This window comes from Antechinus flavipes, chromosome 1 (genome assembly GCF_016432865.1).
Source record: "Antechinus flavipes isolate AdamAnt ecotype Samford, QLD, Australia chromosome 1, AdamAnt_v2, whole genome shotgun sequence".
In the NCBI taxonomy this organism is placed as follows: domain Eukaryota; kingdom Metazoa; phylum Chordata; class Mammalia; order Dasyuromorphia; family Dasyuridae; genus Antechinus; species Antechinus flavipes.
Genome location: NC_067398.1, coordinates 281,790,396 through 281,804,565, shown reverse-complemented (window position 1 = coordinate 281,804,565; position 14,170 = coordinate 281,790,396). Strand labels below are relative to the sequence as shown.

Genomic DNA, 14,170 nt, shown 5'->3' with positions numbered 1-14,170 from the left:
GCCCTGGACTAGCAATTAGGAAGCCTGAGTTTCCTGGTCTCTGCTTTGACATTTACCAAGTATATGATTTTGAGGCAGTCGTAATATCACTGGACTTCATTTTCCTCACATGCAAAAAGAGGAAGTTGAACTATATTGTCTCTAAAGTATCCTCCACTTCTTATATCTGAGATTTTGGAGTCAGTACTTCGTGTAATGATATGCTCTAAAGAAATACTTCATCCTAGAGAACCAGGATTGGGGAGTAGGCTGGGTAATGCTACGTCCCACTTCCTCCACCATAGTTGCAGTTTGTAAAATCCTATGGTAGCATACTAACCCCACCCAGCTGCTTTAGTGATATTCTTTTAGATTTGAGAGATAATTAGAAACTAAGGTGCTCTGTGAGCTCCTGAAAAAGAGAACACAGAACAATGGAAAGATTATTGGACTGTAATGTTATGCTCTTATGATCCAAATGTCTGACCATCAGAAAGAAGCTGTCTAGCATTAATTTGGCCTTTTTAAATAACTTAGCTTTTTTTTTCATATAAATTACATGATAACATAAGGAGTTAGTATCAGTATACAAGATGACATTAAGTAGTTATTTTTTTAAGGTTTTCTGGATAGGTTAAAGACCAGTAGTAAGAAATTCCTCAAAATGAACCAGACCTTTTGGGTTCAATTACAAGCATTTCAGATCTACTCTATGAATAGACTAAAATATATTGTGCCCTCTCTTTTATTTTTTTAAAGATTATTTTCTCACTGAATAGAGAGTGAAGATTACAAATTTTGAATGTTCCACATTTATTCCTTTCTGATTTATATGTCCTAGAGAAGATATTTCTGTTTCCCTTAAAAATTAATTTTTCTCCTTCTAGAATTGTTTTTGATATTTACTTAATCTTTTTTATGTGTTGTGCTTTCTAAGAAAATATAAACTTCTTGAAGATAGGACATTGATTTTTTTTTCACTCCTCCCCTTATGCCTAGGTTCAATGTCAACCATATTTTAGGTGTTTACTAAATGCTTGTTGAACTGATGAAGAAATATCCACGAGCACTTAGAATGTTAAAAGAGATCCTCTTGCCACCCTCCACCATGAGATTAAGGCAGTCTATACCTTATACATTCCAGAAAGATGGGATATAGTGAATTTCTTAAAACATTTTTTCTGGAAAATCTCTCTCTCTCTCTGTTTCTGTCACTCTGTCTGTCTCTCTCTTTCGCTCCCTCTGTCTCTCTCTGTCTCTGTCATTGTCTTTCTCTGTCTCTGTCACTGTCTCTGTCTCTCCACTATTGATTTTTTAAAGTTCCCTATATCATCATCTCTGTCTCTCTCTGTCTTTGTCTCTCTATGTCTGTCTCTCTCTCCCCCTCTCTGTCTCTATCTCTGTCTGTGTGTCTGTGTGACTCTTTCTCTTTATCTCTTCATCTTTCCCTCAAAAAGACATCACCCACTTACATCAACCCAAGCTGTTTAGAAAGCACTGTCCATTTGCTTAATCTGACAAATGTGCTGCTTTGAAACACACACACACACACACACACACACACACACACACACACGTACACCCCATGGTCTTCAACTTATGTCACAGATATCAGGAATCAAATACCTCTGGTAATCAAAGATTTACAACTCAGCAAAATTATTTAGGACAGCAGAGTGGTGTCTTGTATATTATATTCCCCATGAACATCTGTCACTTTGCCTTAGAGAATTCAAATCAAAAAAAGACCATGACTCCTACCCAAACATTCATTGCGATTGCAGCAGCAGTTACCCTGACAAAGGTCCTGCCTGAATCCTCGTAAGCACTAGGAGCTTGGGCAACTGGACATTTTTAGACATTTCAGGAGCTTAGCATGGAGTCACTTAGCTTCTTCTGGCTCCTTCCTCCCAGTAATCTCTCACATGTTTCAGTCAATTAGTTTGGAAATCCCTGTGAAACAAGAAATTAAGACCTAGACATGGTACGGTGGAAGGAGGCGGGGGGGTCTCTTGCATTTGCTGCAGCTGGACATTTGAGATGGCTTGAGGAGGGAAGTCATAGTTGTGATTATGAGAAGTGATAATTATAGATCAGATTTTAAAGCCACAAAGGACCTTCGAAGATATTTAATATGGACCCTCCCCACCCATTTGACAAATCAAGACCTTAGCAAGGTAACATGATTTGAAGAGACATCCCTTCTGGAGAACCCTCTGAATCAAGTTAAAACCTCATGTAAGAACACTAGTAAATGCTCACTCACTGCAAATTAGCTACAGAAGATGTATTAAGTAAGATAATGAAAAATCACTACCGCTGGGCATAAGATGATTTATATGAATGGGTGTAAATTCAAGTAAACAGAATCTATCAGTTGAACAGAATGGCCTCCCATCCAACACAAAGTCTGTGATCCTAGGACATCATGAACTATGAAAACAGTATATACAATGATTGCAACAATGTAAACAAAAACAGCCAAACCACTGAAGCTGGAGGTTACAAAGGACCCCTGTCTAACTGTAGAGAAAAAGCATTAGAAAATAACTCCTTTCCTGTTTCGTTACAGAAGTCTGAGACTTTAGGTATGGAGCACTACATAAACTGCTCATTGTTTTACTGAATTTTTTTTCCTTTTTAGAAAATTAATTGTTATAAGTAATTGCTCTCTGAAAGGGAATATGTAGGGATTCTAAAAACAAAAGATATCAATCAAAAACAGCTTCTATTACCCCCTCAAAAAAAAAAACTATCTTGGATATGCTAGAAGAAAGGAAAGAAAGGAGATAACCTTGTTTTTTTTGGTTTTTTGTTTTTTTTTTTTTAATAATTGAAGCTTTTTATTTACATAGCATATGCGTAGGTAATTTTTCCAACATTGACCCTTGCTTAACCTTTTGTTGCCAATCTTCCCCTCCTTCCCTCTACCCCTCTCCTAGCTGGCAGGTAGTCCAATACATGTTAAATATGTTGAAATACATGTTAGATCCAATATATGTATACATATGTATACAATTATCTTGTTGCAAAAAAAAAATCAGATCAAGAAGGAAGAAAAAGAAAAACTGAGAAAGAAAACACAATGCAAGCAAATAACAACAGAGAGTATGACAATGCTATATTGTGTTCCACACTCTGTTCCCACTTCTCTCTTTGTCACTGTACAAGTGGAACAGGTTTGAATCATCTCAATATTGAAGAGAGCCACTTCTATCATAATTGATCCTTGTGTAGTCTTGTTGTTGCCACATATAATGATCTCCTGGTTCTGCTCATTTCACTTAGCATCAGTCCATGTAGGTCTTTCCAAGCCTCTCTAAAATCATCCTGCTGGTCGTTTCTTACATAGCATTCATGTATCATAATTTATTCAGTCATTCTCCAATTGATGGAGTTTCCAATTACTTGCCGTTACAAAGAGGGCTGCCACAAACGGACTTTGATTTAATGCAGCAGTGGCCACCCACAATTTGACCTTGCCAGTAGCCCTGGGAAGTGCCCAAAGCCAAGAAGAAGCCTTATGAAAACAGTTATGATTTCCAAATCACTGATGGACTCTGAATAGTAAAACTACTTAGATAAAAAGTCACATAGACTTCTTGTATTTTACTCAGAAAAAAATGCTTTGAAAGCAGTCTCTCTCTCTCTCTCTCTCTCTCTCTCTCTCTCTCTCTTTTTTTGGTTTTACTAAATTTTTTTCCATTTACATATGAAATTAAATTTTAACATGTTTGTATTTAATTTTGAGTCCCAAATTCTCTCCCCCAAATTGAAAAGGCTAGATATAGGTTGTTATGTAAAATATATTTCCATGTTAGCCATGTTATAAAAAAAAAAAGAGAATCCCCCCCCAAAATGAAATAAATAAAGTGAAAAATAGCATCCTTTACTTTGCATTCAAGTGCCACTAGTTCTTGGAGGTGGAAAGCATCTTTCACCACAAATCCTTTGGAACTGTCTTGAATCATTGCAAAGTTATTGAGGACAGCAAAGTTATTCACATCATTGTATAATGTTGCTATTACTGTGTTCAATGTTTTTCTGGTTCTGCTCACTTCATGTTGCTTCGGTTCATGTAAGTGAAACAGGCATTTATAGAAAGTAGATGTCACCAGTTTCCAAGGAGTAGAAAGAACAATGGAAGAGACATGGATACATGGGAATTAAAACTAAAAACTATTCTAAGAATAAAAATAGTTAACATTTATACAGTGCTTTTAAAGTTACCTTATTATGTCACTTGTTCTCCCTAACAAACCTCTAAGATAGTGCTCTCACTGGGGATAGGGATTACTTCTGTGGTTTTGTTCATCTAGTAAATTGGAAAATGAAAAGATCCTCTCTGCCCTTAAGATGAGAGGTGACTTGTTTAGTATCATATTCCCAATATGTATCTGTGGCAGAATTTGAACCTAGATTTTCTTGTTCTTTTGAAACCAGCTCTCCAATACACACCATACTGCCTCTTGATGTATTTTCTATCACTATCAATTTACAGATAAGAAAGAAGTTAATAGGACTTTCCCAGATTGACAAAGCTGGTATCTGAAGTAAGACATGGACCCAGCTTTCCTTTCCACATAGAGTGCTAAATCTGGAGTCTCATTTTCCTAAATTCAAATCTGATCTCAGACACGTTGGACAAGTCACTTAACTCTCATTTAGAAAATGAGCTAGAGAGGTAAATGGCAAACCACTCTATTATATTTGCCAAAAAAATCACAAATGGCATCACAAAAAGTTAAGTATGATTGAAACAACTGAAAAAAAATCAATATCAATTCTGCCAACCATATTTAGATACATAAACATACCTGAAATAAAAGCAAGCACATACACTGTATATGTGTGAGTTAAAAAAAATATATATATATATACACATACATAGCATATATGTATGTATGTATGTATATATATGTGTATATATATATATATGTCTATACTTTCAATGAACACAGAATTAAAATATAGGAGAGGTTGCCCACATATAGTGAAGGTGGATAGGGGTAGATATGTGATTTCATCAATACAGGGAACATCCAGGTGAGGAAATTCCCTATACCAAGACAAGTTTGTATTTTCCAATTTACAGAGTTGCTGTAAGAACTAAGAGGTTTTTAAATTTAGTTTGGAATCTTGTCCTAGCTTATAAATTGTTTTTAGGTGGGAACTACTTCTTAAGCCTCTGTTTTATATATGAAGCTCCTAGCCAATTATTGGAGCTCCTATATGCTCAAAAAGAACAAATGTTTTAGGAAAAATTCTTAGGGCAAGATTCACACATCATATCTTGGATTATATGTATCAGATTTTCAATAAACATAATTAAATTTCTTTACAAAATCGAATAAAGCAGCATTTTTTAAAGTGCCATCTGGGTCTCTGGATACATCTAAACAAAGCTTAAAATAACCCATGCCAGCAGCTGGGAGGCCCCAGCTGTTCATTAAATCTCCCTTCCCTTTCAATTTCTCCAAAATAAGAGTGAATGAGGAACATAGATTAAAAGAGCCAAGAATGGACTGACCAAAAAGAAGACAATTGGACCCCAAAGGCCAATTTCTAATACAAAATTCTCAAAGACAGCCTACTCACAAAATTACTAAAATGGTAATACTCTCTGTCACATATGCTATTGGCAGTGCCCTGACTATGAAAATGAGTAATGTTGCCATTTATTCTGCAGTAGATAATTAGGAGAAAGAAATCAGGGAAACTAGTATCTGCCCTTGGGTTTGAATTCTTCCTCAGTGGATTACCTATGTAACTATAGGCAAGTCTAGGTGGCATAGTAGTTTAAAGTGTTGGGTTTCCTAAACTCAAATCCTAAATCAGACACTTAACTGCTCTAACAACAATTAGCCCTTCTCAATCTTAGTTTTCTCATTTGTAAAATGGGGATAATAACATCAGCTAACTCAAAAAGATTCTTGTAAGGATAAAATGAAAAAATGGATGTACGTACATTGTAAATTTTAAAGAGCCATCTAAATCTTAGCAATTAAGCTCTCTGGGTCTTAATTTCTTCATGTAGAAAATGAGTAGAGCAAAATTGTCTGATGATCAATTATGACAGACTTTGCTCTCCTCAGAAATACAATGTTGTAAGACAATTCCAAAGATTTATGATGGCAAAAGCTATCCACATCCAAAAAAAAAAAAAAAACACAAAAAACAAAAAACTATGGAGTCTGAATGAATATTGAAACATACAATTTTCACTATTTCTTCTTTGTTTTTTCTTTCTTATGCTTTTTCCCTTTTGTTCTAATTCTTCTTTACACATAATTAATATGGAAATATTTAATATGATTGTATATTTATAATCTATGTCACATTGCTTGTCAACTAGGAGAAGGGGGAGGGAAGAAGGAAGAAAAAATGTAAATCAAAATCTTGTAGAAATTAATGTTGAAAGCTAAAAACTTAAAATTTTAAAAAGAGAGAGAATGTTAGTTTGACTAATAGATCTTCAGCTCTAATTTTATGATCTTACAATCCTATGCCCAGATCAGCTCCAAAGAAAGGGAGATTGAATTACAAAAACACCTTTTATATTCTTCCTCTCTTCTTTATCTACTCCATCCAACTCTGAACTGATACAATCAACATTCACCATCATTTGACATATCCCTTGTCATTTGAGCCAGACCAAGATCTATTTGACCTAGATTGCAACTCTCATTCTCATTACAGAAGCCCATCAAGCAAGAACTTCTCTCTGGTCTTATAGGACCAACTAATCAAACACCCAGGACAATTCGTATAAGCAGAAGCAACATTTCCATATCTCATAATCTTATATCATTGGCAATTGAGGGGGAAGCACAAAGCTGAGAAGGTAAATAGAATAATAAATTCAAATCAGATGCAGATGAGGAAAATGAAGCTCAAACAGACTAAAGGATTTGCCCAAGTCCATATAATCAATAAGTGGCAGAGCTGAAATTTGAATTCCTTTAGTTCTATTGTTCTTCATATCTTGATGCCCCAATAGTTCAGTCAATGATTTTAGAAAAACTTGTAAAGGCTTACACAAAATAATGAAAAGAGAAATGAGCAGAATCAAAAGAATTTGTATATAGTAAATTTAAGAGAATAAGCCATTTTATTATTATAAATATCAAAATTAACTATAAAGAACACATGAAAAAGACACTATCTGCATCCAGAGAAATAACTGATGAGTCCAGAATAATTTTACATACACACACACACACACACACACACAAAACACATATGGATTTACAGATATATGTGTATTCATATATATGTATATATATACATATATATGTATGTATGAGTATATATAAATATGTGTATATGTCTAATGGTAGCCATCTCTATAATGGGAAAGGGTGAAAGGGGAAAAAAGGGAGGGGAAAATTTAAATAATATTTTTATTATATATTTCATAGAAATATATGCAGTTTTGTATGCAATCATCTTTTTATTATATTATATTATAGAGTTGCTTGTTTTGTCCCATAAATTAAAAAAAAAACTTTTAAGTGCCAACTATATACCAAGCCCTCTGCTAAGCACTGAGCATACCAAGAAATGCAAAAACTGTTGCTGCCTTCAAGAAGCTTACAGTCTAATGAGAGACACAACCTGCTCACAAATGTGCATAAACAAGATATACATGGGACAAATTGGAAATAATCTCAAAAGGAAGATTGTAGAAGGTGGAATTTTAGCTGGGACTTGAAAGAAGTTAGGAAAGTAAGGAGATGAAATAGAAGAAGGATAGCATTCCAGGAATGGAGGACAGTCAGTGAAAATGCCCAGAATTTGAAGATAGAACATCATAACCCAGGAACAGCGAGGAGGCCAGAATCAGCACAAAACTTTACATCAGACTTTATGGTCTTCAAGAAAGCTGTCCAGCAAGGTTTTCTTTAGCATACACAATCAGCTTTTATCTATCTGGAAATTAGCCATAACTGGATCTCAGGTTACCAGTAGGAGGGCTGACTCAGAAGGGCATAATTTTTTTTATCATGTGCATAGAGAAATTTCTTTTGTGATTATTTTAAGTATCTGTATTTGGTAGTCTAGCTGAGTTCCATCTATTTGGTTTTCTTATAGAATAGTCTGACTGCATTAAGATTATTGGGTTTATATCCCAAAGAAATACTAAAGAAGGGAAAGGGACCTGTATGTGCCAAAATGTTTGTAGCAGCCCTGTTTGTAGTGGCTAGAAACTGGAAAATGAATGGATGCCCATCAATTGGAGAATGGCTGGGTAAATTGTGGTATATGAATGTTATGGAATATTATTGTTCTGTAAGAAATGACCAGCAGTATGAATACAGAGAGGACTGGCGAGACTTACATGAACTGATGCTAAGTGAAATGAGCAGAACCAGGAGATCATTATACACTTCGACAACGATATTGTATGAGGACATATTTTGATGGAAGTGGATTTCATTGACAAAGAGACCTGAGCAGCTACACCCAAAGAAAGAACACTGGGAAACGAATGTGAACTATCTGCATTTTTGTTTTTCTTCCCAGGTTATTTATACCTTCTGAATCCAATTCTCCCTGTGCAACAAGAGAACTGTTCGGTTCTGCAAACATATATTGTATCTAGGATATACTGCAATATATCTAACATATAAAACTGCTCGCCATCTAGGGGATGGGGTGGAGGGAGGGAGGGGAAAAATCGGAACAGAAACGAGTGCAAGGGATAATGTTGTAAAAAAAATTACCCTCGTATGGATTCTGTCAATATAAAGTAATTATTAAATAAAAACTTAAAAAAAAAAAAGAATTCAGGTTATAAAGTTGTTATAACTTATCTTTTACCCAGGAAGAATCTTAGAAAGAATTAGGAACAACTGGGAACACAAAGGGTAATATCACATCTTTAGCTTAAAGGAAGTTCAGAAAAAAAGAGATGAAGAAAGAAAAGAGAAATGTTCATGAATAGCCTGATCTATTTAGAAGAAAGACAAATAGAGCTGACGTGGCATTGAGTACTTAAATTCTAGCTACACAGATTAGAAGATGCATTTAGGGAAAAAAAAAAACTGATCAGGAAAAAAGTGGGAAGAGATCCTGAGACAAAATTTTAAGTCAAAGTGAGATAAATAAAGGAAATATTTGGAAATTTTATTTTATTAAAGCTAAGTAATACAGTACTTATAAGTCTTTTTTTTTCCCACTTTGTGTGTTTTGTACTCATTTGGCTCATTTTATAGTGCAAAATATTTATATTTTGGATTATATAATAATTGTAAGGCACATAGCAGTGTCTGGCACATAGTAAGTGCTATGTAATGTTAGTTGTTATTAATCCCATCCTGAATTTTTACTATCAATGTAATCTTTTCAGATATATGGCAAAATAGATAATAGCACTAGATCTGAAATCAGGAAAATCATCTTTCTGAGTTCAAATCCACCCACAGATATTTACTAGTTTAGGGACTCTGAGCAAATCATTTAACTGTTTGACTCAGTTTCTTTGTCTGTAAAATGAGATGGAAAAGGAAATGGCAAAACACTCCAGAATCTTTGCCAAGAAAATCCCAAATGGAGTCATAAAGAGTTAGAAACAACTGAAAATGACTCAACAAGGATGTAATCTTGAATAATTCACTTAACTTTGTGGATCTGATTTTCCTCATCTGAAAAATTAGAATTGAATTGGATGGTATCTGAGCACCTTTGCAATTTTAATTTCTATTGATCTAAGGTCTTTCAAATATCACTAAGAGTAACTCAGGAATCACATCTACTAGTTCTTTCAAGATTGGGATGTGTTTTTTTTTTTTCAGAGCTTCATGACTTGGACTTATCCAAACTAGTTGGAGCTCTCTTGTTATCTTCTTATGTATCATTAATAATGAGATTCAATTCTTTAGTCAATTGTGTTTCCTTTTTTCACAAAAATTATTCTATTTAAAAAGTTTTTTAAAATTGTTATTCAGTCATATCTGACTCTTTGTGACCCTATTTGGAGTTTTCTTGTCAAAGATACTGGAGTGGTTTACTATTTCCTTCTCCAGCTCATTTTACAGATGAGGAAATTGAGTCAAACAGTGACTTGTCCAGGGTCACACAGCTAGTAAATGTCTGAAGCCAGATTTGAATCTAGTTCTTCCTGACTTCAGGCCCAGCACTCTATCCACTGCATACATACACCCACACACACACACACATACACACACACACACACACACACACACACACACACACACACATATATAGTAAAATAAAAGTTGAATAGTCCTATCTTTTTTCAACTATCTGTTGCTATCTCATCCACCTGAGAGGTATCCACCTATATCATTATATAACTCTCTTTGATATTTTTCCTTCCAATATAATTTTATAAATACTTTCATGATTTTTGAAGTGTTTATATGCTAGGCAACAGACAATAGAGAACCACTGCAGACTCTCCTTCTCCCTTCCCCTCTCCCTTTCTTTCTCTCTCTCCTCCTTCTCCTTCTCCCTCTCCCTCTTCTCCTTCTCCTTCTTCTCCTCCTCCTCCTCCTCTTCCTTCTTTTTCTCCTCCTCCTCCTCCTTCTTCTTCTCCTTCTCCTTTTTCTTCTCCTTTTCCTTCTTCTTCTTCTTCTTCTCCTCCTCCTCTTCCTTCTTTTTCTTTTCCTTCTCCTCCTTCTTTTCTTTTTCCTCCTCCTCCTCTTCCTCTCTCAATATGTCTTTGTCTTATTGTCTCGTTGTCTCTTTCTCCCCCCTCCCCTTTTTTGGCTTGTATCACAGTATCCTTCACCATGAGAAATAGTAGGACTTTGAATGTTCAAGTTGGCCACACAAGAGGATACTCAAGAATCATACACAATGATTTCTCTTCAATAGAACAGCTGCTTTAAGAAGTTCTTTGCAAGCTCATGGTGTGGCAGGTTTTGGGCTGATGCACACATGTAACAGGTAAGTTTTTTGTTGTTGTTGTTGTTGTTTTGGGTTTTTTTGCAAATACCATACTAATAGTTATACTGAACAAAATTACAAATTTTCTTTTATCTGAAATAATACATAAAAATTTTCATGGCATATCTCTGGAAATTTTATAGCACATTCTTAAAAACATCTGGATTAGAAAATCTTAACTTCTAACAAGAGCTCAAAAGTCCTCACAATAAAGGAAACTAAGAAACTTCCCATGCAAATCAACAAAGAGTGATTTTAAAAATATTCCTGTGCTCAGTCAATAGCAGACAAGCTCTGTTTCTCTCATTCCCTTGAAAGAATGGCTCAAGAAAGAATACGAAAGTCACACATCTACCAAAACTAGTTATTTACAATCATTCTACAGAAAATGGTTTTGTCAGATCAAAGTAAAAGCCTATTTACCAGCTTCCCTCCAACTTTCTGCTTAAAGCCAGCGTTCATCAATTGCAAATGAGGAGGCAGATCATTGGTATCCCCAAAGCAGTGTTGCAGGCTATGGTCAACTCTCAAAACTGCTCCCTTGTTTTCCCCAATCTCTTTGGTTATTCATCAAAAACTTCTCTTTTCCCATAGGTAATATATGCTTAGGAAGGGTGAGCCTGAAAGTACAGACTACTATAAAGTTAGCCTTTTTTAAACAATCAGCATTGAAAAAAATGAGAGGGAGGGAAGGAAAAAGAAAGAAAATAGGATTCACTACCAGGTTATGTTTCCTTTTTAAAGAGGCTTATTCTTGCTCATGAAGAGGTAAAAAAAAATTTCACTTAAAGAAGAGTTTTATTAGGACAGTCTGGCTCTACCAACAACTCCCTCTAAAAATAAAGATTTAGGTACTGAAATCTCTGAAGCTCTAGAATGATTCTTACAGGATATCCCAAGATTTGCTTAAAAGTTTGGGGGAGAGAGAGTGTGAACTGAAGGGATAATTTTTTAAAAAGCAAGGATGAAGCAACTGTGACTATGTGGAGAAAAGAAAATGGGGTAGGGAAGATAGGGATTGAAAGCCTAGAGGTACATATTGGAAAGGAACACTGATATGGAAGTGAAAGAAAATAACCATGAAAACTCCAGGAGAGTGGGAAGAGAATTCATGAATTGTTAAATCTGTCAGTTAATAAACATTTTTTATTAAATGCCTCCTATGTGCCAGCATTCTATGAGTGCTAGAAAAAAAAAAGATTAAAAAAGGTAAAAAATGCTCCCTGCCCTCAAGTAGTTCACAATTTAATGAATCAAATGCCAAGAGGAAAGAAATGACAATAAAAACTTAGAATCATTTTGTAGATTTATGACCTAAAAGCATTGTCATATAGACATTGATATAGATTGATAGATATCCTCAATCTACTTACAGACATTCTACATGTCACTAATGGCTAGCACATAGCATGATAGCTCAGGGTCATCCACACTGCCCCCCATCCTATCCTGAACAAATGAATGGTGAAAGAAAGCCTACTAGTTTAACAACAATTCATTAACACAAATAAATATGAACAGTGTTTTCAGAGACTAAATGGGCTAGAGAAATCACTGAGGGCAAAAACTGTAAAAGGGAAAGAGAATTGTAAAATTACACAATAATTTGGGTATTACCATAGAATTAACTAGTCCAATTTCTTTTGACTAAACTAGTTCTCCTGTCTGGGAGGCCAGAGCTCTTCCCTTGGGAAAGGTCGAAGGGGAGGGGGGGGGGGGTAGAAAGTAGAGTGATGTAACTAAAATACGGAGGAGGATAGTGTTTACAGGTGTCTTATGAAAGTAAGAGGGGAGCAGGGAGAGCTTTGTTGTAAATCAAGAAAAGTAATGAGAGTTGGGCAGAGGATGCTTAGATGTGAGCAGAATGAGGCACAGTACATAAGGAAAATTAGATTTAGGTAGCACATACTAAGTGAACTCAATAAATTGAGATGAGGAAAAGGTGTATGACGAATTACAAAAATAGGATATAATAGTGAGAAAGAAGGCAGCAGTGGGAATCAATGTCGGGGGAAAACGTGAATGGCAATGAAGATTATTAAATAGAGAGTAAGAAGTGTGGGGTGAGTTGCAGTAGAGAGAAGGTGAACTATCGGGATGCCTAGAAATGGAGGCTGGGAGAAGCTGAAGCAGGAGGTGGCTAAGGGAGGAAGGCCAACTCACCCCGTTGGCCGCAGCCATCTGGACCACAATCTCGGTGGCTGCCTTGCTGAAGTATCTGCCATCACTCCCCACTACCATGGTGCAGCCCTGGCGGTCTCGAAGGTCAATGGACGAAAGGACACTTTGCACGAAATTGGGCAAGTAGTTGCGCTGGCTCTCAAAGAGGCCGGTGGGTCTGCGAAGCCCCCAGCCTCCCGTCGGCTTCTGATCCTCGTAGGGAGTAGTTTGCACCGTCAGCACCGGGATGGGGCTCCCCTCCATTGCTGCCTAGTCCTGATCGCCACTAGCCCTGGACGTGAGTCTTGGACGGAAATCTCTGAATCACTGATCCTGATCACCCCCTGTAACCTGGAGAGCGTTCCTACTTCTCTCTGTTCTAGCCTAAACTTTTCTTTTCCTCAGATGAGTCTTTCCTCACCTCTCACTCTCCCCTCACACACAGCCATGCGTCCAGATGTTCCCACCCTTCTCCCCTCCCTGCCGCTGCCCCGCAGTTTAGCTACTGCCTTCCAGGAAAATGTCCCCCTGCTCCCAGAGACAGCCAAAACTTCTCCTCCAATCCCCCTGCCCTCTCTGGAGCTGATTTCTTCCCGGCAGGAAGAAGCATCTGTATTCTCTTTCAAAGTTTCCAATACACTCCTCTCCCAGTCCTCCCCTCCCCCTTCCTCCCGGGATGCCTTCTAGGCGGTGTCCGCCCTTTCTAACTCTCCCACTGGGACTCTCCACTCCATCCAAACTCCTCCTTCAAATTTAGCCAGGAGGTGGGGGTGGGATGGATGTGACGGGAGGGAAGGAGCTATCTGAGAATTACGAGACTTCCCTCCCCACCTCCTAAAGTTCCTGCCCTTTCTCTTTTTCGGTCCCTTCTCCCAGTCTCCCCAGGAGTGCACTGTAACACTCACAGGTTTCCCTTTTGTACAAGGGCAGGGAGAGGTTGGAGAGAGGGCTGAAATCTTTCGCCATCAACTAGCCGGCTTGGCCAAAAATAACCCTGGAAAGAAGAGCAGAGAATTGTAATCCCCTGCCAGCACTGAAATTGGAGGCTGTGTGTGTGTGTGTGTGTGTGTGTGTGTATACGTGTGTGTAAACATGTGTGTGTCTATGCGTGGGTACA

The 14,170-nt window shown here is 36.8% G+C and overlaps 1 protein-coding gene across 1 annotated transcript in view; it reads right to left on the bottom strand.

The window, feature by feature from the left end:
- Positions 1–13,726, bottom strand: part of PGM5 (phosphoglucomutase 5) — a 286,144-nt gene extending 272,418 nt beyond the window's left edge. The window contains exon 1 of the mRNA XM_051961710.1: positions 13,057–13,726. Within this exon, the coding sequence (XP_051817670.1) occupies positions 13,057–13,317 (261 nt within the window). The 5' untranslated portion in view covers positions 13,318–13,726. The remainder of the gene's footprint in view (positions 1–13,056) is intronic.
- Positions 13,727–14,170: the final 444 nt, after the last annotated feature.